Source organism: Globicephala melas, chromosome 13 (genome assembly GCF_963455315.2).
Source record: "Globicephala melas chromosome 13, mGloMel1.2, whole genome shotgun sequence".
Taxonomy (NCBI): domain Eukaryota; kingdom Metazoa; phylum Chordata; class Mammalia; order Artiodactyla; family Delphinidae; genus Globicephala; species Globicephala melas.
The window spans coordinates 29,255,925-29,280,521 of record NC_083326.1 but is presented as its reverse complement, the minus strand read 5'-3'; the positions used below and the strand labels follow the sequence as shown (position 1 = coordinate 29,280,521).

The 24,597-nt window shown below is 60.0% G+C and overlaps 1 protein-coding gene across 1 annotated transcript in view; it reads right to left on the bottom strand.

Moving 5' to 3' along the window:
- NFATC1 (nuclear factor of activated T cells 1) overlaps nucleotides 1-24,597 on the bottom strand; it is a 98,528-nt gene that overhangs the window by 50,864 nt on the left and 23,067 nt on the right. The window contains exons 3-6 of the mRNA XM_070046953.1: nucleotides 21,617-21,776; nucleotides 7,500-7,702; nucleotides 5,386-5,558; nucleotides 3,604-3,744 (exon numbers count right to left, since the gene is read on the bottom strand). Coding sequence (XP_069903054.1) covers nucleotides 3,604-3,744; nucleotides 5,386-5,558; nucleotides 7,500-7,702; nucleotides 21,617-21,776 — 677 coding nt within the window. The remainder of the gene's footprint in view (nucleotides 1-3,603; nucleotides 3,745-5,385; nucleotides 5,559-7,499; nucleotides 7,703-21,616; nucleotides 21,777-24,597) is intronic.

Here is a 24,597-nt window from a genome sequence, read left to right as displayed (position 1 = left end):
AGCACCTTCCCCGCCCGCCTTCCTGGGTCAGCACCAGAAGCATCTGAACGCAGCGTCTCCCCCGCACCAAGTCTTGGCTTCTGGGTGTGAGCGGCGCACCAGCCAGCGGGGGCCGTTCTGTGCAAGTTCCAGAACCCCTGGGACCAACACCTGGGTCAGCGGGGCTGCAGCCTGAGTGCCAGCTGGACAACCAGCGAGTGACACCTGACCCGCAAGGCCCTACCCGAGATGCCGCCTGGCAAAGGTCGACCACAGCGGCCAGACCCCAAAAGCCAAAGGACCGCCGGGCACCACCCAGCTGGGGTGGCCCCATGACGACCCGACTCCGATCCTCTTCCGTAAAACGGGCAACGTCTCCGTCTGGTTCAGTGTGGACTCCGGCTGCAGATGCTTCCCCGCAGGAGGCAAGTCCTGCTTCCGCTTTAAGGTCTTAGGAGACCCTGGACGCAACCTTTTCTTCTGGGGTCTGTCTCTGTTGGCTCTGGGGCCTTAGTAAGAGGTCTGACAAGAAGGTGGTCCAGTCGTGTGGCAGGCGGTCACGCTGTGCCTGGTGACCCTCCACGTCTACACCCTGGGCGTCCTACCTCCAAGTCTGGGCAGGCGGGACCTGGTGAGCCCCAGTGTGGTGCGGCCCCTCTGAGTCTGGGCCTTGAGGAGGCCTGGCGCCCACGGAGGGTGCCCGGCGCCTTGTGTAGGAGACCCGGGGGCCACGGCTGCGTCCAGCCACACGCGAGGGCCGGCAAACTGTTGTCTGTTGAAGCCGCCAAGTTCTGGTGAGGTCCGTCGTGCAGCAGAAGAAGCTCAAACAGGCTTCACACGGTTTCCAGGAATTGCAGAGAACAGGCCGGGGCTGCACACAGCGGGGACTTTCAGCGTCGGCGTCAAGAACATAACATTCACGGCAACGGAACCTCTGAAGCCTCCCTCTCTCCTGTCTCCAGAAGCGGCAGTTCCCCTCCACGTGGGCGCTCTCTGTGTGCTCTCATGTATTTGTCAGGCTGTTTCAAACACTCACGCCTGCGCACAGATATGTCCCCCGCGCACAGGTCTGAAGAGAGACCACCAGATCTTCAGTGGGAGACGGGGCACAGCATCTCACTTCCTACAGGTGGCCCTGCTGTGGCGTCCCGCACCTGCCGCGCCCCCTATGTGAGCCTGTGCCGGTGTCCACGCACACACATGGCCACCGTGGGAGATGTCATCTGACGCGGAGGCCGCGGCTGTCAACTGTGAAGGCCAGGCCCCGCAGCCTCTTGCTGGACACAAAGACCTCAGAAGAATCACAGGACGGTTCCGGAAAGTTGTCACCTGATGCAGCCAGAGCTGAGCGTGGCTGGTCCACGGCGCTTTGCGACGGGCCCCTCGTCCACAGACGGGGCTTTGCTCCTACATCCCGAGGGCCGTCCTCCTGCGGGCACCCTGCTCGGTCACCATGATGAGGACACAGGTGACGGCGGGGCCTCAACCAGGAGGAACCCTGAAACACTGAGGACGCTCCGAGCGCGGCCCAGTGCAGCCGAGGGGACGTGGTGACGTGAAGCTCGGCTCCCCCGGGCCTGACGTGGCGGCGTTCACAGCAGCTATGGACTATACGCTCCTGCAGTGGCTGCCACGGGGCCCACTGCCCACGTCCAGCGGCTCCAGAGACCAGGCTCACTGTGTGCGCCGGCCAAGCAGGGGGTGAAATAACTTTCAAGCAGACCGGGCGGCCTCCTCGCAAGCCTAGAGGACGATCAGGCTTTGAATCTAAATTGACTTCAGTGGTTTCTCCCCCCGCAAATCAACCAAGAGAAGCCCAGCGACAGTTCGGCCGGCCAGGCAGCGTCGGCGTGCACTGTGCTGAGAATGAAGGCAGAGGCAGAAAGCGTGTGGACACCTGCCCCTCCTGCAAACACAGAACTGGCCCGAGTACGCGCGCAGACGTGCCAACAGCCCTGCTGGGACACAAGCACGACGTGACAGGACGCACAGCCACGTCTCTACGTCTCCCTTGTCGCACGGTGTTCACGGGACGTCTGGCCTCCACCCACTTGCTGGTTTCTCGCCTTCCGCCTGCCAGACGCAGATCTGCCGCAGGAGCGAGCGGGCTGGGGACGGGCCCCGACGTGACAGCGAGCGACAGCGGCGCTCGGCCTGCATGGGGCCGGGGCGGCCCGGGAGGCCACGTGAGGGCGACGGTCAGACATCCGAGGACTCGGCTCCCGCCTGCAGGCGGGTGGCCGCTGTGAAGGCCGTGTGACTGGGCCACGGTAAGCCACGCCAACCTAGGAGCCCCACGGGCACCCACGACGAGCCGAGGGGGTCAGGAGACGTCTCACAGTCGCATCCTGGCACCAAGGTCAAAGTCGGGGCTAACTGGTCGAGGAAACAGCGACGGGCGCCGGCTGGTTCCCACCACAGACGTCTGTGCGCGGTGAGGACGAGGCGAGGACGCAGCACCGGGCCTGGGCTCCCCGCCCCCCCCACGCACTGCGCATGTGCACACGTCTAAAGCACAAAGGCTCACACTATTTCCGAATTCACCTCGTCCAAAGGGGGGCTTTCCGGGAGCACAGATTCCCCCCCACCACTGTACTTGGTCGGGTTTGCTCCAGCCTCTAAAACAGTTTCCAATCACACGCGCGACCGTACAGGCAGAACACGTTGAACGTGAGAGACTTTTTAAGCCCACTTTGATTGAAGGACTTAAGTTTCCTGCAAACTGTACAAAACCAACCCCAGTACGGAGGCTGAGTGCCTCCGCGGTTTGCGGTACTCAGCACGAGCCCTGCCCCGGCGCTCAGGAGGGCGACCGTGACCGGGAAGGCGAGGGATAAGGCAGCAGGCCCGGACCCCGCAGGAGCCCCTCCCCAGCCTGGGGCCGGCTCCCTGCAAGGACCCGCCCCCAAAACAAACTCTGGAGTTTGAGACACAGAAGGTCCACACGCTTCCCCTATTGCCACGTGGCCACGTGGTTGGGCCGGGTGTCCCGGGGCAGGAGCTGTGCCGCCCCTGCGTCTCCCCTGCAGCACAGCGAGAGGCTCATTGCCTGGTTCCCCAGACACCAGAGGGAGGAGACCCTTCCCCTTCAAACCCGCAGCCCCCTTTCCCAAGCACACGTGCAGAGGTCCACACAGGTGTGCACACACGCACGGAGCGGCCCAGGGGCCGCCGTCACTGAAAGAACAGCGGCTGCCTGTGCACCTTGGGGTTCTGTGCTGACAAGGGCGAGGGCCTGAAGCGTGCCCCGGGGGTACAGCAAGGTCTCCGGGCCCCAGTGGGGTTCCGCTCGGCCACCGTGGCCGCTCCATGCCCAGGCGCCTGCCTCGGACGGTCTGTGGTTCTGAGAAACGAGAAGACGCCTCCGCACGGGCAGGCCCGGCAGCAGGAGCTGGTCAGAGCCCACGAGGGAGGCGCCCGCTAGCCAGGCAGACGCAGGGCCGCCCCTCAGCAGAGCACAGCCTCCTGCAGGCCCCGCACCTGCAGCCCCTCTACGGCCGGCACGATGTGCAGTGGCCCAGGACTGTGCATGGCACCCGTGGCCGCCCGCGCCCACCTCCTGCCAGCCAACCTCCGCTGGTACCCAAACAGCAAGGGCTCGATGTCGGTTTTTAAAGAAGATACCTGGCGCTTTCTCCACGAAAATGACCTTGGAGTCCTGCAGAAAGTTGTGGCCGGACAGGACCATCCTCTTCCCGCCGAGGACGGGGCCGCTGGCCGCGCTCTGCTTCTCCACGAGGGGCAGCTCCTGGGCCGAGCGCTGGGCTGTGTGGGGCAGGAGAGCAACGGGAGTGAGACGCCCAGGCCCCTCTGCTTGGCCCTCTCAGGGGCGGCCGCTATACCCTGCTTTCAAAGAGTTCCTGGGTGAGCAGTGCGACCCGTCCCTGGTACACGGAACAGAAGAGTAACCACGCGTGGTCCGTGTCTTCACAGTCTACTCCAGGTTAGAGTGACACGGGAAGGCAGCCACGCCTCTGACTTGTCCATGTGGAGACAGCTCACCTCTCAGTGATGAGCGTGCACACGCGTGTAAGTGAGTGGGCGCGCTCTGCCAGGGTGACTGACTGCCAGTGGGAAGGGCCCGGGGAAGCCGTGGGGAGCCCTGCTGGTGATGGGGAGGCCACGGCCCGGAGAGCAGGCGTCCCCAGCTAGGAGGTGGGATGTGGGGACCCGTCTGAAGCAGGCTCTGGCTTAAGGGCTGGCGGGCCACAGGCGGCCGAGCTCAGGCTGTCAGGGAGGGCGGGACGGGCAAAGGACCAGTGTGGCTGGAGAGGTGGTGAGGCCAAGCCAGGGGTCCTGACACAGTCACCCAACAGCCAGGGGACCTGAGAGGGAGGGTCCCACTCCACCTCACGGGGCGGGGGCCTCGGGGCAGGGGGGCAGAGCCATCCGTGGCAGACCCCACGGCCTGGAAATGGACTTCTAGAGACTGGACGGGAGGGTCCAGCAGCAGCAGGGGGGAGGGCTGGGAGGGAGGTGAAGACCACACAGCAGAGAAGGAGAAGGGGCTGCGGGGGAGGACACCCCGTCGCCGAGGTCTGGCCGACGCTCAGGTCAGAGGCTGAGGAACTGAACCAGGACGTTCCCGCCGAGACGGGTGGGCGGCTGAGCCGCGAGGTCGGGGGTGTCCTGACACAGCCCACACCGGAGGGGTGGGGCGGTGCTTCAGAGATGAGAGAAGGAGGAGGGCGGGTGGAAAGGCTCTCGCTGGGGCCGTGGCCAGTGGAGACTCTGGTCCCCCCCTGGGTCCGGGTGCCGGGTCGGGGGCGGGCACTGCGGGGTTTCCATGAGGAGCTGAACCGGTCACCCAACTCGCTAACAAAAACGAACAGCGTCACTGCAAGAGGAAGCTGACCCCAGGCCGCGGCGGTCCCCGCTCCTGGAGGAGCTGCGTGGTCACGGGCATCCGAGCCAGAAGCGTCTCGGCACCGGGGCCCGTCCACGCACACCGAGGGCCGTGAACCCAGGGCCACCAGGGACAGAGGCCCGAGTTACATACGGGCAGGCTTGCAAATTCAGGTCCCTTCAGTCCAACAGATTTCAAGGCCAAAATGCCACTTTCTTAGGTTCCCTGAATCGTGAGGGGATTAAGTCAAATTCGGTCACGGCAAACATCTCGGTACTTCGGGACAAACCTCCTTTCCCTCTTACGCCCTCCTGCAGGTGCCGGGAGTCGGTGGCAGCCCTCACACCACGCACGCACAGGAGCTGCGGGCGCCCTGGCCAGGGTGCAGGTGTTTCCGTGGCTGCACGGGAAGGTGCGGGTGTTGTGGGTGGGACGAGCACAGCTCAGGGGCTGCGCACGAGAACCAAGGTGCTACTGGAAAGGAAACCTGCGGCAGGGGCTGGCCCCGCTCAGCCTGGAGACGGGGGTGGGGTGGGGGGGTGGGGGGGGGCAGCACTCACAGCACTCGATGGGGTTGGAGGCGACCTGCAGCGACAGCGTCCGGCCGTTGGGCTGCGGGACGTGGACGCGGAAGACCAGCCTCACGCGCGTGTTCTTCCTCCCGATGTCCGTCTCCCCCTTGCGGAGCTCGATGTCAGAGTTCCTGAGCTTCAGGATGCCGGCGCAGTCGATGCTGCCGGAAACAAGGGTCTATGCTCAGCCCTGGACCCCCGCCCCATCCCGGGCGACCGCTCACCGAAGGGTCTTTGTGGCCCTGCCCAGGGGCCGGGGTGGCCAGACATCCACCCGTCAACTGAGCTGGGGCCGAGGCAGCAGGAGACGAGCCAGCCCCGGCCTCAGGAGCCCGGAACCCAGGCAGGCAGAGCTGCCACACGCTCAGGGCTCCAGAAGCCCCAGCCCCGCTGCCCTGGGCTCGGTGGACGCCCCGGAGCAGGACGCGGCGTCCAAAGCAAGGCTCCCCCGGCTGCTCCAGAAACCTCCTTCCACTTGAGATTCCGGCGGCGTCCCCCTTAATCCAGGATCCTGAGTTTTCTAGGGCCTCATATGATTTCACTTAATTTCATTTAACTTAACAGTTGCATTCAACACCAGACTCCAGCAGCACCACCCAGGCGCCATTCATCAGATGGAAACCAGCCCTTTCCCTCTGTCGGAAGCTAAGGAAACGAGGCCGCGTGATGCCTCTGGGTCAGGACCACAGCCCAGCCCGGAGCAGCAGGGAAGCCCTGGCCCTGGAGCCCGGGGCCAGTCCCACTCCCGTGGTGTCTACACCGTCTCTGGGTTGGATGGTATTGTGGTAAATGCAGCCACCGAAGGAACGGCTGCTGCTGAAGGAACCAGCAGTTCTCTCAAACCATCTGCCCTGGTCCGAGGGAACTGTGATAACAGCTCTTGAAGCAAACCCAAGGATTTAGAATGAATTCCCCCAAATCCGTGAAAAGCCAACATGGAGAGAAGGCCTTCCCTTTTTCCTTTTTTCTCTCTTTTTTTTTTTTTTGTTGCAAGCACGGGCTCTAAGGCACGTGGGCTTCAGTAGTTGTGGCATGTGGGCTCAGCAGTTGTGGCTCACAGGCTCAGTAGTTGTGGCTCATGGGCTCTAGAGCACAGGCTCAGTAGTGGTGGCGCATGGGCTTAGTTGCTCCGCGGCATGTGGGATCTTCCGGGACCAGGGCTTGAACCCGTGTCCCCTGCATTGGCAGGTGGATTCTCAACCGCTGTGCCACCAGGGAAGCCCCTCCCTTTGCTTTTGACTTAGAGGGTTTATGAGTTACAAACAACTTACCCAAATCCCATGCAAAGCTCTACGCGATGTGGCTTCCACACCCGCTCCCTCCCCCGCCACAGCCCTGAGCTCCTCGCTGCCCCGTGGATGCCCCAGACTCACTCCTGCCTTGGGGCCTCTGCACTTGCTGCCGTCCTGCAGGGTCAGCTCTCGGCTTCTGTGCTGCCCCCCCACAGACACTCGCCCCCAAAGTCTCCAACAGGCCCCCCGTGCTAATGAGTTCCTGCCTTATGTCCCCCGCCCCAGAGGCCCCCAGGAGAAGGCAAGTCCTATGGGACAACCGTGTCCCCTTTCTCTGCTGCATTCACAGCTCAGGAGTGAAATGCATGTAGCAGTCACTCAGTTCAGGAAGCCACGAACACAAGCCCTACTTGGACACGAGAAGATTGCCCTGCAGCTCGTTAACCAATTCACCTCTAAACTACTGAGTCAGATCTGACCTGCACATTCCAGCTGGTCACATCGGAGATGCAGAAACCCTCAGTGAAAATACGACCCAGACACACCGATCTCTTTAATGTTTCGATGTTTGCCTTTTGACCATTGCTCTAGCTTTCACAGTGCAGTCACAGAAATAAATGGGTGACACGTTCACACGTGGAGGAAGTACTGACAGCTGTGAACTGAGATACTTAAAGTGGCAACACGCACAGGGGCTGAAACCCCAGGAAGAAACAAATCCATTGTCATAAATATTTGTAATGTTTACTGAGGTGTTAAGCCCAGGGCACCCAAGGCCCCTGAGCTGTGGAAACGCGGGGAGACATGCAGGCGTGCAAGCGCCCACCGAGCCCCCGCCCCCGCCCACCGAGCCCCCGAGGTGCAGCTTACATTGCTCGCATGTTGTTCTCCGGCAGCAGCGGGATTTCCAGGACCTTGGTGTTGGAGAGGATGGCCTCGTGGCTGGTGGTGGAGACGGTCTTGCCCGTGATCCGGTGCACCTGGTAGAAGGCGTGGGGCCTCAGCAGCCGGTCGTCCGCTGTCCCGATGAACAGCTGCAGGGTGAGCGGCTCGCTCTCCATGTAGCCGTGCAGCTGGGGAGAGAGGGGGACAGGCCTGTGAGCGCCGCGCCGACGCCCGGACCCTCCGTGCTCCCCGTGTGGAGGCTGGTTCAGAGGGGAGCGTGCGCAGGCCGGGTCTGGTCCCCCCGCCCCTCCTGCACCTCGGGCCCCAAAGTCTGGGGCCTCTGCTCCGCAGTCGGTTCTGAACACTTGGCTGCCCACGCTGGAACACACACACACAGACATGCAGTGCACACCTGCACGCATGTACCTGCATCCCAGGAGCACACGTGCCCCATGCCCGGGACCGTGACGGGGACCCGCAGGGGGAGGCAGATGAGAAGCAGAGCCAGTCTCTCCGGGCCACTGCCTCCTCCTCAGGCCACCCCTCTGCCCACACGCGGGCGACACAGCAGCTTGTGGGGCCCCACCCGAAGCTGGGCCAGTGCCAAGCCGTCCGCACAAGCCTCCCCTGATGAATTCAGACACTTGCCCAAGAGGACGCCATCCACTTTCCCCTGCTCAGGCCAGTCCGAACCAGCAAACAGGATGCTTGCAAACAAGATACAAGCAGCATCGGCCCTTTTCGGCCTGGCTCGGCAGGTGGTGGCTACGGGCTGCCCTGGTGCCCGCTGCAGGCGCCCCTGGACTGGCTGCGGGCAGCCCCAGGTCGTGGCCCGTCTGCCACCAGCATCAGACCCAACACGGGCGGCCGCGCGTGGCCGTTCCAACCGTGTGGGCCAGCCGGCTAGGCGCACGGTCTTGAAGACAAGATCGTGTGTGGGCACAAAACCCAGTGAGACTCGGGCCCCAGAACCGGAACGAGCCCATCGTGCACCAGGAGCCCATGGGAGAGCGCTGCTCCCGCATTTCAGGACCTACACTGGCCGCCCCCGGGCTGACCACCAGGGGCGCAGGTCAGAGCCCTCCTCGTGCCCCTGCACCTCCAGCCGCTGCCTCCCTCAGGGTGAGTCCTTTTCAGAACTGAACCTGACTCGCCTTCTCCGTCCAGGTCACAGCTGACCGTACTCAAGAGGCAAATCCTGAAGAAAGCAGGCAGTTCAGGGCGAGGCCCAGGCCCAGATTCCACAGGACCCCTGGGGCTCACCCCTCCTCCTGCAGAGGCAGGCGATGCATCCAGCCAGAGCCCCCAAGGGTCCCGACGCAGGACCCCCGCGGAAGGGGCAGCCCCACGAGCAGACAGGCTCAGTCAGCACAGCTGTGCTGCTTCTCGCGTTGTGGTCACGTTCTCCCTGGACTAATTTTAGCCGCTTTGACAACAGGTAGCAACTGTAACACAGTCTGATGGGCCAAACTAGTGCCGTCCCCGAGAGCGCTGTCACTGCTTCCACAGCAGCAGAGACCCTGGTGCGGCAGTGCCAATGAGGCCACCTGCAGGCCCCAGACCCGCCTGCTCCCCTGCGGGATTCTCAGGGGGTCACGAGCCCCTCCCAGCCCTGTGGCCGAGTGGAAGCCACGGAAGAACCAGCCCGCAGCGGGGTTGCGGTCGGGTCCACGCACCCCATGAGCCCCGTCCGGGCTCCGTCTCTGCCCTGTGGGAAGGCGCCCTGACAGTCACTGCACAGCCCACGGGGAAGAAGCTCAGGCTGGATGACCAAGACCTTCCAAGCCGCACTGGCTCAGGACACGGAGGGGGCCGGGGCACAGCGCAAAGGGCCAGGCTGCCAGGTGACCGAGGGAGCACAAGAGGGGCATGTGTCAGTGACCCGAAGAAACGGGAAACCTCCGGTCCAGCTGCAGCTGACCGCGGTGACCGAGATCCTGCTTCCGTCTCTACGGGTCATTTTTCCAAGTTGGGACGTTAGAATGGAAGCTGAAGCTCCGTCCAGATGGGTGAGTCGGAATCCGCTGGGAGGTCCAGCGCTGGGAGCTGAGCGCTTCCTCTGCCCGGGTGTCTCGCTCGCTGTCTTCCTTGCAGAGAACTCACTATATGCTGCCCTGGCTGGTTTTCCATTTCTTTCTACGACATTCAGTTAGCAGCGCCCGCCTTGTCCCCCCCCCGCACTGTGGCCTCCCCGAGCTCTCCTCCATCCCTGCGTTTGGGAACAAATGTCTCTTCAACCCAGAGAAGCGAGCGCCTGCTGTTTCAAGTGTGGTTCAAATCAGCAGTGAAGCGTTCATCAAAGCCGCGCTGACAAAGACCAGCTACTGTGCTGACTTCACTTAATTACGAGATGAAGAAGCACTTACAAATTTTCAGAGCTCAGGAGACAGTCCCAACGACAGGCCGTTCACGGGAGCCTCACAGAGCTCAGGAGACAGTCCCAAACAACACAGGCCGTTCACGGGAGCCTCACGGGCACTCAGCAAGCAGAGGGCCAGGGCCCGCGCGCCACCCGCTTGGGGCCCCCGGGAAGGATGTGCCTGGGCGCCAGGCCGCTGGTGGGGCTGACAGCCGGGCCAGACGAGGGATCCAGGTGGCGCCTTATTAGGACGGGGCCCCCGCAGGGTCAGCGGCTCCTTCCCCCCCGTCCCGTCTTCCGGCCAACAGGGTCTGCATGGTGTCGCAACTATGGATAGGAGACAGCAGGCCACGAGCCAGGACTGACCGCTGCTGGACCGCAGCCCCCGATGAATGAATTTACAGCTTCAGGTGAACGTCCAGCAGCTCTGAGGCTCCCACACGAGCTCACCACGGGTGTCCGGTGTCTGCGGACATTCCAGAGCATTCCGTAGCACCCGGTTAATATTTAACAGCCCGTGTTTGTCACGGGCTGTGGAGTGGCCCCCGGGGGCTCTGAACGTCACCCTTGAGATTTTCTGGAGACAAGCAGGAGCTCCACGTAGGACAGGTGTGCACGGACGCACACGCAGCACACGGAGCACACACGCGCACGTTCACACTCAGACACGCGCACACACGCACGCGCTCTCCAGACTGGTCTGGAATGCGGTAGTTGGTTGGGAAGATCTCATTTCCTGGCGGCGGCAGGAGTTTCACGCGTCAGGCTCCCAATTTTGATCGTTTTCGTCTGTGACGTGTTTCCAAGCACCCGTGGATGTGCTCGTGGTCGAAGTGGTTCCTTCCTAGTAAAATACTCGAGCTTTCACACCGACCCACAGGTGTCCGGCCCACATGGACCGGATGAGTGTCTGACGGGCGTGCACAGAGGAGGGGAGTCGGTCTCAGGCCTGCGGCTGAACCCGAGCGGCCGTGGTGAGCGGAGAGCTAGAGGAAGCGTCACGTTTGCTGAGAGACCCACGCGTCCACTCGCGGCCCTCCTGGCCTGCTGCGCCCCTCGCGAGGCCAGTGCAGAGCCTTTCCCGCCCTAAGGCCGCCACACAGAGAACCTGCCAGGAGCCCCCCAGCGCCTGACGCTCATTTCAAGGTGGGTCCTGCTCACGTGGCTTAATTCTGCAGAAACAAGATGCCTCTCCTGTTTGAACTGAAGAGCTTTTTTCCTGTGTGGACACGGGAGCATCTCTACACACAGAGTTCAGTTAGGGGGGAACCAAGACCAGCTTGCCGGGTCCACCCAACTTCTCCCTGCTGGGGAGCGGGAGTCCGGTCTTTTGCCAATTTAACGAACCTCCTAAGAAACCTGTACTCTGTGCTGGACTTGACCTACATTTTAAAACAGGAAATGTAAAAATAAAATCAGAGACTGATGAAGAAACAGATTTTGCCTCTTAGCATTCCGTTTTGTGACATTTAATATAAGAATATGTAAATGAGTCTTTGGCTAAGACTGTCTCTTGTGTGGCCAAGGCGTATTCCTCCCAGCCCCCAGGCCAGCACATGGCCTGGCCGGGGTCAGACCATTTGAAAATGACAATTTCAAATCCCACAGGACTCACACCGGGGCCCTGCTCTGACGGCACATAGGATGCAGTGGACTGTGGGAGTAACTTTGCCTTTTTAAAAACATGCCATTTCAGTGAAAATGGGAATAGTTAAGGTTTAACCCGGAAGATAAACGTCTATTATTGAAAACATGAAGTTCATTTTAAGAGAAGTAATTTAAATACTTCACATATTCCACTGCATGGGTTTTCTGCCCCTGGCACATTCTACTATCTGTCAAAATAATATTTATAAAATTACCTGTCATATTTTCTCCAAAGAAGATATACAGACTGCCAACAAACACATGAAAGAATGCTTAACATCATTAATCATTAGAGAAATGCAAATAAAATACAATGAGATATCATCTCACACCGGTCAGAATGGCCATCATCAAAATATCTAGAAACAATAAATGCTGGAGAGGGTGTGGAGAAAAGGGAACACTCTTGCACTGCTGGTGGGAATGTGAATTGGTACAGCCACTATGGAGAACAGTATGGAGGTTCCTTAAAAAACTACAAATAGAACTACCATATGACCCAGCAATCCCACTACTGGGCATATACCCTGAGAAAACCATAATTCAAAAAGAGTCATGTACAACAATAGTCATTGCAGCTCTATTTACGATAGCCTGGACATGGAAGCAACCTAAGTGTCCATCATCGGATGAATGGATAAAGAAGATGTGGCACATATATACAATGGAATATTACTCAGCCATAAAAAGAAACGAAATTGAGCTATTTGTAATGAGGTGGATAGACCTAGAGTCTGTCATACAGAGTGAAGTAAGTCAGAAAGAGAAAGACAAATACCGTATGCTAACAAATATATATGGAATTTAAGAAAAAAAAAAGTCATGAAGAACCTAGGGGTAAGACAGGAATAAAGACACAGACCTACTAGAGAACGGACTAGAGGCTATGGGGAGGGGGAAGGGTAAGCTGTGACGAAGTGAGAGAGTGGCATGGACATATATACACTACCAAACGTAAAATAGCTAGCTAGTGGGAAGCAGCCGCATAGCACAGGGAGATCAGCTCGGTGCTTTGTGACCACCCGGAGGGGTGGGATAGGGAGGGTGGGAGGGAGGGAGACGCAAGAGGGAGGGGATATGGGGACATATGTATATGTATAACTGATTCACTTTGTTATAAAGCAGAAACTAACACACCATTGTAAAGCAACTATACTCCAATAAAGATGTAAAAAAAAAAAAAAGTAGATAGACAAGCAAAAAAGAAACAATCACCCTTCATCCCATCACCTAAAATAAATCAGTATTTTGAACGCACACACACACACAAAAATAAAATAAAATAAAATAAAATTACCTGTCATAACAATGACCTCTCTTTGCTTCAACCTAAACAAAATGTGCTATTCCATTTTCAAGGTGTAAGACCTGGTGAGTTTCCTACACATAAAAATGTTTGTTTTTAGCTGCTCTGCTCACCTTCGCACTTGCACGGCAGGATGACGGGCAGAGGGAATGACTGACGCCAAATTTACTCGGTGCTGAAATTCCCACAGCGCAAGCCCACAGTGGCAGGAGCGTCGTACAAAGGACCAGTTAATTGAGGGAAATTACTTTCCAGTACGTTTTGAGCTGGGACAAACGTACACCGAGCAAGAGATCCTCGTGCACAGCGCGGCAGGCGGTTTAAAGGGAAATCACGCGTTAACCCAGATGTCAACTCTGCATCTTTACACAACACCCAGAGGGGCTCTGCAGGAAGGAGAGAATCCACGCAACACCCAGAGGGGCTCTGCAGGAAGGAGAGAATCCACGCAACACCCAGAGGGGCTCTGCAGGAAGGAGAGAATCCACGCAACACCCAGAGGGGCTCTGCAGGAAGGAGAGAATCCACGCAACACCCAGAGGGGCTCTGCAGGAAGGAGAGAATCCACGCAACACCCAGAGGGGCTCTGCAGGAAGGAGAGAATCCACGCAACACCCAGAGGGGCTCTGCAGGAAGGAGAGAATCCACGCAACACCCAGAGGGGCTCTGCAGGAAGGAGAGAATCCACGCAACACCCAGAGGGGCTCTGCAGGAAGGAGAGAATCCACGCAACACCCAGAGGGGCTCTGCAGGAAGGAGAGAATCCACGCAACACCCAGAGGGGCTCTGCAGGAAGGAGAGAATCAGCGCACAAGCTGCTTCCACTTCTTTCAACCCCAACTTTCCCAGTACTGGATTGACTTAAGAGACTGCGTCGTGTGAGCTTTTGGTCTCCAAAACCACAGGAGAGCTTTCCCCACGGGGCGCCGCCCGCCCCCCACCCCACGCCGGCCCGGGAGGAAGGACGGGCCCAGGGCATGCGGTCAGCTCACAGGCGACCAGACCTCAGGCGGGCAGGGCCAAGGCTGTGCTCCCGAACCCTCCTTCCCCGGGACGGCCTCTCTGAACTCACTGGAAACACTGCACGACGGACAGGGGCAGTGGCCACCCCTCAGGCATACGGGGCGGGCAGAGGGCCTGGCCCTTGGTGTTTATCACCAGCACTCAAAGGGCGGCCTCGGGCAGGGCCCGGACGAGGGCTGACGGAGGCGCTGTGTGGGCCGAGGGTGCTGCCTGCCAGACACCCACATGCCCACGCGACGGTCACTGGCCTGCCGTCGGGCCAGCCCTGCCCTGGCACCAGCTGCTGCTGAGGGGCGGCCACCACCGCCAGCCACGGCACGATCATGAGTCCCGCTGGGCGGGGCCCGGCCCACAGCAGGGCCGAGCTGGCTATCTGCGCTGACCAGAGCCCAGTGTCCCGTGCAGGAGAAGGAGACTGGGGCCACGCCGCCCCACCCTCGAGTGTGCAGACGGGGTGCTCGCGGCTCCCCAGCTGCGTGCGGGGCAGGGGCAGCGCTCAGGGAGCCAGCACACCCCAAATCCAGAGCGCCCCCCGGAGACAGAGCCGTCTGCAAAGCACAGCAGGAAGGGGAGCCCAGGAGGACCTAGACACGGGGTCGCTGCCGGGAGCCACCCACCTGCGAGCCGGGCGTAGACACTGGGCCCCAGAGCTCGGGCCGGCGTGCCCTCCGTGGCTCTCGTCCTCCTTCTGCCCACGGAGGGCAGGCCGCGCAGCGGGCGCACCTCCCTACGTCCCTGTGCTGGGCGGTGCCCCAGGAGGACGACGCCCAGAAGACCCTCCCTGGGGAGAGCTTGGCCCGAAGGCGAAGGACAGGGTTCTGCACGGGGCAGCAGGCCGGGGGCTGCCAGTGGGAGGGAGACCCGGCCCCGAAGCAAACGAGGCGGGGATCTCCCACCGGGCCACCCCCCAGCCGAGGGCACTGGGCATCTGTCTCAGCCGCCCGTGGTGCGGCCCCCAGGAGACCATGGAGCCCCCAGTGAGAGGGGAGGGCCGGCCAGGGCCACGGATTTTCCTATTTTGTCATTTTTATCAAAGACAGTGGTTTCTCACCATTATCTCCGTTACACCGTCTGGCAGCCCCCCCCCCCCACCTGCACCTCGTGTGAGTGTTCTGACAGCTGCGATGGGGCCGGAGTGCCGACGCATAGCTCTGAACTGAAACGGTCCGGCACGTGGCTCCGCCCTCAAAAGACATCAGGAAAACATCCTGGGATAATGCAGAAAGCACAGCAGAATTACGGAAAGTCATCAGGGGTTCTGTGCCCGAGGCGACTTTTATTCTAGAATTCCCGCAGCCTGGAACACAGAAGCCAAAACTCTTGAATTAGAAGATTTTTGGAGGCTGACGATGTTGTTTATTGCTCTGAAAAGGTTTCCACTGCTGAGCTACTCGCGGACTTTATCCCCCAGTGACTGTATCGGCTGCAGGAAAACTTGAACTGTGCTGTCCTCAGTTCTGTTGCCCAATGAAACTCTAAAACAGGTGTTTAAAAACCAATGTGCTGTACCTGAGATCGAGTGTCTGTGCCATGTGTCAGCAGACAGCAGCAAGATCCCAGCTATGTTTCCTATTAATTATTATCACTGGCAACGACTCCACTGAACGCCTCACCGAGACCACGCAGGCACAGGCACCTCTCTGCTTTGGCAGGAACGTAAATGGCAAACCCCCCGCTCGGTGCCCTGAGCTTCCGCAGAGCCCACTGTGTCGTGGGAACAATGGCAGCGGCTCCCGCGACACAGGTGTGTCTACAAAGAGTGAGACCGTCCAGGCCTGTGTGCGCAGCCGGCCCAGAGGGAAACGGCCACCTGCCCGGACGCTGCTGGAAGAGCAGAGGGCAGCTGTCCGCTGCCCAGCTGCCCCATAAAAGATTAATCCGCCCCACGGGCAGGTCAGCGGCGTTTGGCTGCCGGACGACCGGGGTCCGGGCTAGGGTCAGACCTGCGTCCGAGCGCTGTCTCAGCTCCTGGGGTAGGGGGTGGGGTCTGGGCTGGAGCAGGGCTGCTGCTATAGGGCAGTTCTGACCCTCAGCTCCTCACTGGGCCCGAGGCATTTCTTCCAGTAGCATCTATTTCTCTGGCTTTTGTGAAAACCTTGGCTTCCAGGTTAACGATCCTGTCTCAATCCGGTTTCCGTAAGAAAGAATGGAGCAAAGCTTTGGGTAAAACAGAACATGCCGCGGACGCCAGATGAAAGAAAGCACTGCTGTGTGTCCGCAGTACTCAGACACCCCCAGGAAGCCTGCTTCTTGAAAGGCTGATGCTTCTGGACCCAGGGGTGCGGGGTGCTACAGGAAATGAAAAGTGATAACAGCCGACCGGCTGATTGTAACGATCTGGAAAGAATGGCTGGTTCCTGGCGTGTTCCTTCCTCGGTGTCAGCTCGAACGTCTTACATAGTAGAAAAATACCTGTCCTGGCCTACGGCGGCAAACGTGAGCCTCAAAGCCGACCCCCTTAAAGAGAGGCCCCTGCACCACGCAGGGCACCAGGCCGGGGCCGGGACCCCCCTCGGGCCAGCCCGGCCTCCCGGTCCCCACTGCCTGGGCCAGTCACCCGGCCTGACAGGGGTTACACTGGTCACTCATAACTGACAGGAACACAAATTACAAACCTAAAGTGCTGTTTAGGAATTGACAGGCCTCCGCCGAGTCTCACGTTTCTGCGACCTATTAATTATTCACACAGGCCTGGCCTCCTGTGTGACGGGCTAGATGCTATCGAGCAGGTTATTTTGGTAACTGGGTAAACAGAGCTTCATCCTTTGACCCCTGGGTCAGAGATCGTGACGACCCCCAGCTCACTCCCCCAGCCCCCATGGGGCGGCAGGAACCGGGGACCTTCCCGGAAGGGACCTCTGCTCTCGGGACAGGGGACCAGGGATGCAGCGCAGCGGGCAGGGAAGAGTGACGGCCGGGCCTGGTCAACAGCCCAGGAGGGTAGAAGGGAGCCGGGGACACAGCAGGAAAGAAAAGCAGAAAAACGAAGTGCACAGAAACGGCCTCCTGGAGCTGCAGTTTTCTCTGCGGAGGCAGAGGGGACACAGGGACCCCTTTGGGGACGCACACTCTGAGTTAGCAAAAACACACAGCCCGACGGCTCTCTGCTCTCCCTCCCCAGGGAGAAGGTGGGGGACTCTCCCTCCTCAGCCCAGACCCACTGACGGCAACGGCAGGGAACCAGCTGCGGCTGCCGTCCAGGCGCTGGGCGCGGACGCGGGGCGGGGTGCCAGCAGGATGGGCTGGGAGACTGGACGGAAGGGAGGCCCCAGACGCACCCAGAACACCTGGCCCCGGGGCGAAGGGGCCCTGCACTCATCCCACCGGAGAGCCGCTGTGAGCCCTGCAGCTCAGGAGACACAGAACAACGGTGTGAAGCCCCCACTCCGACGGCTCCGGGTCGGTCTGTCCTGCCGGCACCGCTAGGGAAGGCCTTTGCATCCCCGTTGGAAGCTCTCGGGGCTCCTGCATCTTAAACCAGAGAGCGGCCCATGGATTTACACACACACGCGGGGCGCTGGTGGCAGAAGGTCTGGACCGATGACAAGAGGGGCCCTGGGCGCTGGGAGCCAGGACACTCCACCCTGCCCCCAGCTGGATGCCTCCCGCCCGGGAGGATTCTGCGTGTGTCTGAATCCTTTGGCAGTAGGGGAAAAGGTACGATTTTAAAGTTCAGAGAAACCCACACTCCCTTCCTCCCTGGTCCCATCATTACAAAGTCAGCAGAGGCCAGCGCAGACCCGGGGCCCCTGGCGCTCGCTGTGGCCGCATCACACGCACACCCGCCGGTGGAGCCGGGGGCCTCGAGGAGGACGGCCCGCACCCACCCAGCTCCAGCCCGCCCAGCTCCAGCCCGCACCCGACAGGGCCGTCACAGCAGCCTCGGGGGCCCAGACGCGCCCGCCGGGCACACCCACCAGGGCCGTCAAGGACTCTGGAGAGTCTGGGTGGTGGACGGTCTGGAACGCTCACTCCCGGCACCAGCCCCCGAACGATGCTGGGCGAGCCCCGTACACATCTGTGTCCCCAAATGAAAACGGGGACAAGACCACGTGAATGCAAGGTCCTTTCCTAATCTGAAATTGCAGCCTGATTCTGCCTGGAAAGAAGGTTCTGCATTTCGTCGCGTCTCCTAGACTCAGAGGAGGGGCCGCGGAGGTGGAGGCAGCTCCCCCTGCGTCTTGGGTGCTCGGGAAATGCAGGAGTCCTCCCTGGGCCTGGCAGGGCCTGTCCTACACAAGGCCACTGCCCCTGACTTCACGACAAGCTTGGGGATGCGGAAGCACGTCGACGAGCTGGCTTCCGAGGACAGCAAAAGCCCCGGGTGCAGGCCTCCTCTGAGCTCCACGTGACAGCGGCTCCGAGGGGCGGCCTGGGCGCCCCAGAGCCAAAACCCGGCTTCCCTCTGACCAGCCGACCGCAGAACGGCCAGTGGGAGCGGCGGTCTCCCCAGCATGTGGACCAGCCTGCGGCCGAGCTCCGGGGAGCCGCGGTGTCGGAGGATGTGCTAAAATAACTCGCAGCGCAGAATAAAACCCTGTGGTTACTGGGCTTTCACGGCAACTGAGAGCTTTCTGTTTTCATCTGTTTTACAATTGTGTGCAAATTCTATTTTTATCCAGTTTGTGCTCCACTAACTGAAAAAGAAAACAAACCCCAAAGCCCCTCTTTTTACCTGCTCACGTCACCTTGCACACAGACTCCCTCTACCGCAGACAGATCAGAGAAGTCTCCAGTCCTAACCCTCTTGCAGGAGGAATGCTGATAGAGGCTGACATTTCTGTTGGGCCTGGTTTCCTCTCGCGGTTCAGCTGTGCAGCAGGGGGAGGGGCCTTCATTCTGCTTAAACCCAGAAGCAGCCTCTCCCATCCTGCCGTCACTGAACTCGAAATAATTTTGGAGGATTCACTCTTAAGGTATTTCCAATGCGGTTTCAAGTTTCAGAATTCCTCCGCAAGTCTCAGTCCTCTCCATCTCCTCGACACTGAGAGATCAACACCGCCCTGCGCCCAAGACACCTGCCCGGTGGGAATGGGAGCACGGCGCTGGGACCCTGCAGGGGGTGGGTTCCTTGGGCTCCCAGAAGAGGCGGGGCACACCCTCGTCCCCAGGGCCACAGCCACCAGGCGAAGGACAGGGACGGCCCTCGCTCAGGGCCTCAGCCCCGCGCTTTGCATCTCACGACAGGAGTGTCCACGTGGCACGGGGCTCCCTGCCCTCCAGGGCCAGCGCCCCTCGCCAATGTAATTGACAAGAAACGGGGGCTTTGGGCCATTATTTCTCTGCTGCTTTATTTTAATTTCTCCTTATTGAACAGCCTACTTCCTCACCTTTGTAATGTCTTTTCCATTCAGCAGCAACGTACTTTCTTCCAGTGGAAACCGCAGCAGGAAGGGACTTAAACACCGTTCATGGACTTGGCTAAGCGCAGGCGTTATCCGACCTGCCTCCGCCCGGAGGGGATCTGAAAGGGCCGCCGGCAGCTGGGCGCTGCTGAGCCCGCTCTGCGTTTCCCAAGTCAAGCGGCCAACCAATACCAAGTGGGTATTAACCGGCGTCGAGCGCACAGCCTCCGATGTCGCCCTAACGTCACCACGCGAACTCCAGGCCCTGAACACCGCGTCGGCGGACCGGCACTTGTCTGCGCCCTCCTGCCCTCGCAAGCTTTATTTTTATTTATCTAAATGGAATCAAATACAAACACGGGGTGCCCTGCTGCTTCCCCTTCGGCTTGCACCATTCCCTAAATGACGGGGTTGGGGAGCGGACTGGACAGGCGGGGGCGTAGCTAGACGGGGGAGAACCGTCTCCATCAGCGCCGTACGGCTGCAGTTCCGGGGCAAGAGGGCAAGCTCACGTCCAAGGGGACGGTCACAGGTCACATCACAGGGGTCTGGTGGGAGACGCTGGGCTGATGAGGTGACACGTGTGACCAAATGCCAACGCCTGCAGGACAGCCTGTCCGCGAGTTCACCTTTACCTCCTGGGCTGGAGGGGAGCGACAGGTTTGGGATGGCGGGCGCGGCCTGGACACCAGCTCTGAGCACGTTGACTCTGACGCCACGTACACCCATCTCCCCCGGGGTGTGTGAGGCTGGGGAGTGGCACCCGGAGCCACACCGACAGAGCCCCGCCGGCTCCCCATGAGGCCGGAGCAGCCCCTCCCCGATGCTGCCCCGGCCCCGACACCCCACGGCAGGTCCCCGCTCCTCCTGTCCCCAGCTGAGAAGCAAAGTGGCGGGTCCCAGCCGGCACTCCAGGGCCCAGTGGGGCGCGTGGGCCAGAAAATCGCATCTCTAAGGGACCCCGCGCAGGCTTACTTTGGGAACCACCGCCTCAAAGGGTCCAAGGCTTCAGAGAGGAAAGGATGGAGTCTTTAAAAGTAGCCTCTGAAAACCCCAAACCAGAGGCAGCAGCCGTGCAGATGGACTTCGCTGCCTTGGACAAATCTTAACGTGGCCCAAGGAGACCTTGGTCGAGGCTCTGTTGACGGCCGTGGGGAGACGTGCTACAAGGATGGTGGCCACATTTGGGGAAGCAGCCCCAGGAGGTGGGCGGCCACGGCCAACGCAGGAGGGGAACAGCGGCTGCGGGCAGAGCAGGGCTGCACGCTCTTCCCATCTGTCCCCATCTGTGATCTGGGGGATGGGGTTAATCCTGAGCAGAGGGCTGGGCAGAGGTGGGCTCCATTCCCCTTGGGGCTGGAGAGGGCAGAGGGCCCCTGGATTCGATTCTCTGACTCTCCCCAGAGCAGGGGCGCCAGGAGGAGTCCTCTGCCCGTCCGTGTGTGGCGTGCACGGCACCCAGCGTGTGGTGTACGCTGTGGAACGTCTGCAGCAGGAATGATGGACAAAATGCAGCTGGGTTAGAAATCGAGGGGGAGCTTCTCAGCAGAAGCTTCAGTCCTTGGTTCTAATAACCCTGAACACTTATTTCTACAGATTTGTTAAAGAAAAGGTCCTCAAAAATAAAGCCCTTTTATTTCAAAGGTGTATTTCTTTTCTTTTAAATTTTCCTATTCCAGGACACCTTCAAACGAAATAGCACCAAGGTCAAGTCTACTGAGAGGTCTAGACAGCAGCCCCCAGGCCACACTGCCCACTGGCCACCATCCAGGCAGCGAGATGGACCCTCAAGGTGGCCCAGGGCATCTTCCTGGACACACTGTCTCCCCTTGGCTTCTCTCTTCCCTCTTTCCCATCTGTTCTGAGTGGAACATGACTGCTCAGGGACACATGGGGATAAAGGGCATTGTCCACCGGGACAAAGCAGTAGCCGGGCTGTACCGAGGTCCCCTCAGTTACCCACCAGGAGACACAAGCAAAAGCTACAGCCATTCTGCCTCCTCGTTGAGTAAAGGCTTGCTGGCAACACCCTCCAGGGGAGTCCCCCCAACCCTGCCGGGCTGGTCACGCCCCCACGATCTTCAGGGTATCGCCCGCTCCCCCAGAGCAGTCCCACCGAAGAGGAGCCTCAGGTGTCACGAGTGCAGCTGGTCTGTGAGCTCCAGAGGCAAGCAGGGCTTGGCACCTCTATGCCATTGTATATTGTACCATTGTACCACTCCATGTATCGAGGAGAAAACTGGGGCTTGACTGTGCATAAAATATTTAGCTAAACTGGTTGGGAGATGAGAATATTTTTAAAAAAAGACAGAAAATGAAAGGCGCTGTTAGCTGTTACCGCAAAGTGGCCTTTGGATTAAACCAGCCCCAGCTGCTGCCCCTGCAGCAGGGACAGGACCTGGGGTCAGAGCAGAGCGGATACCTGCACACTGGGGTGTCCTCCGGCCAACGCCTTCACGGCCCCGCGGCTCCCCTCCGTCTCGTAATGAGCTCTGTGGTGGGACTTGGGCTGCACCTCGATCCTCAGCTCGTATGGTCCTGAGTGTGACGGCAGCTGCCAGTCGAGGGCAGGGAGAGACGGGCTGAAATGGAACACAGAGCATTAAACATTCATGCCACGCTTCCCGCAGACCACAGACCCACCTAAGACCCTGGGGCCCTGGGAAGTAGCTCATCCTGCCGGGCTTGTATCTGAAATTCCCATCGATAAGGATAACGGCCTGACACAGCCAATGGCAACCCGATCGTGATGGACGCCCAGAGCCTTGTCAGGCCTTCATGACGAGCTTCTGAATAAGATGGAAACATTTTCCCACACGACCTTAAAATATTTTCCTTCCTTCACGATAGGCCTATAAATTATTTAACCTCCCTAATAAGATAGGTTCCAGAATTAAAGACCTTTTCAGAATCACAGTTCTATCAGCCTGGCCTCAGAACTGGGCGGCCTGGCTCCCCTCCCCTGTGTCCCACGCGCGCTGGCTGCGGGCAGGAGTGAACCGTCGGGGGTGCCGCCAGGCCCCTGATAAAATGGCGGGGTTGCGGCAATCTCACTCAGCCCCCTACATCCCGTGCTCCGTGCACGACAACTGGGCAGCCGCCCACCCAGGGCACGAGTGAGCTGCAGACAAAGACCACAGAACCAAGGGAGCGGCCCTGGGGCCCAGGGCAGATTTGCAAGGCGGGTTTGTCACTTGGAGGCTGAAGAGGGGAGAGGGGAGTGAGCCGGGCCCTGCCTGAGGGGTCCACGAGGCCCACGACAAGCTCAGATCTCTGGGGCACTGACAGTCTCACTGCACAGACGGGAGATGGAGGCCATTTGCCACCTGAAACCAGGTCCACGTGAGGCCAAAGGTCCTGCTCTCCCTACAGAACATGCTTCAGGGTCCTGCCCTGTAAAAAGACAAAAGGCTGACGCCAAAAGCCACAGTCCACAGGCAGAGGCCGCCAGGCCCTCACAGGAGCTGGGGTCTGGCCCACCCACTGCCTTCCTACAACGAGCGCCCAGTGGGGGTGGGGTGGCTTTGGTCCCCACGGTGACAGCCCCTCCCCCTCCCCTCTCGGATGCAGAACCTGACCCAACAGAGATGCTGCTCGTCAGACCTCAGAGTGTCTGGAAGCCAAGCCCGGGCCGGCCAGGAGGGCTGCAGAGCGGGGGCAGTGTGAGGACCCCCTGCCCCCGCAGGGGTGGACGGGAGGCGCCCAGGTCTCGCCCTCCACACACGGCGCTGAAGGTGCCCTTGCTCCCAGAGTCTCCGCCGTCTGGGCGCCACTGTCCCCTCGCCCCGCTCCGCCTGTCGCTGACGTGTCCGTCTCCGCGCATGCAGCAGAGACCGTGCGTGCCGGCGGCTTGTTTGGGACAGGTGGCTGGGAAGGGTGGGTTTTGTTTAGAGGCCCAGACACACGGACGCAGCGCTCGTGGCGTCTCAGCCTGGAAGGAGTCGGTACACTACTTCCCCGAAACGTCCCCCAGCCTCTCCGCCTCATCTCAGACGATGAATCAGGGTGATTTTTAAAACACAAAACAATAGATAGAATAAAGGTACTTTTTGAAAGGAGAAAAAGCCCAGAAGTCAGCTTGAATTGGAATCAAACATGTAATTTCTAAAAAACGTGCAAAATACTCCTGGAAAGGACAGTATATTTCCGGGCATTCGTGGTTTTCTAGTGACGGCAGAAACGGAATCATCTCGCCACGCACGTGCAGTTACTGCTGAATCAGCTTTGCGGACACCCTGTCCACCCTCGGGTTCTGCAGCCCCGCCCGCTGGGCTCCTCTGAGAGCACACGGCGCTGCTGAGAGCCTGGCGGGACGCAGGCCGCGCACACCACACCCCACTATAAAGTGTTCACTGGGTCCCAGGGACACCGCCAGCCCCGATGCCACCCGGGCGGACGGGCCTCCCAGTGGGCCTGAGCTCGACCTTCGAGCAGCAAATCAAAGGCTCTAACGTGAGAAGAGGCTGCATCTGTGTCGACGCAGCGAGAAATTTAAAATCCTAACTGGAATCCACCGCAGATACAGTGAAGTGGGCGTGTCCAACAGTCAGACGCCAGTGGAGGTGGGGAAGACCAGCGCCCCCCAGGGGCCAGGACCTCCGTGCAGGCACGGAGGCGGCTTTGGAGTGTGTCCCTCAGCCCCCGTGTCCACCCTGCTGGGCCCTAAAATCACCGTCTGCATGGGAGGCCTTCCAACCCTGGGAAGCCCCTCCTCCAGACTACATGTCAGATTCCAGGACCAACTTGCACTTGAAAACCCTCTATTCAATGGCCAACCTAAACCCAGATTTCTTCAGGAAGCGAGACCGCAGGCGGGTGGGATGCTCATCGCCCACCCGCCGGGCCCCCGTCTGCTGTCTACATGTTGATTCCATGTCAACAAGATGCCCCCCGCCCCCCGGTTCTCACTAAGTACAGCCTCGGAAAACTCAAGACGATGTGACCAAGAAGAATGGGAGGGACACGTGTGTGCGCAGAGATTCCGAGATGCCCAGACTAGGGAAACGCCCAAGTCACGGGCTGAGCGCAGGAGCCCCCCGCCCCGCCCCCAATGCCAGGTGGCTTCTGAGAAACGCTAAACAGAATCGAATGGGAGTTTTCCTGGTGGGCGAAGCTCCGCGGTGCGTTTAGCAGTCTCCCGGGCTGTGGTGTGCAGAAGCACTTTCTTGACGTGTTATCAGCGACACATGCGGCCACACCGCCAGGACGAAGGACCAGCGAGCCACGGGCTTCGAGCGCGAGGCCGGCCCTCGGTAACTAGCATCTTACGGGAGCTGCCCCGACCCCCAGACAAACCGCCCAGCTCAGCACACCCCGCCCGGAGGGAGCAGACCACATCTCCGTTTAGAATATCCAACGTACTAATCTGTTCTGTTATCTTATACATACTGTTGATCTAAGTGA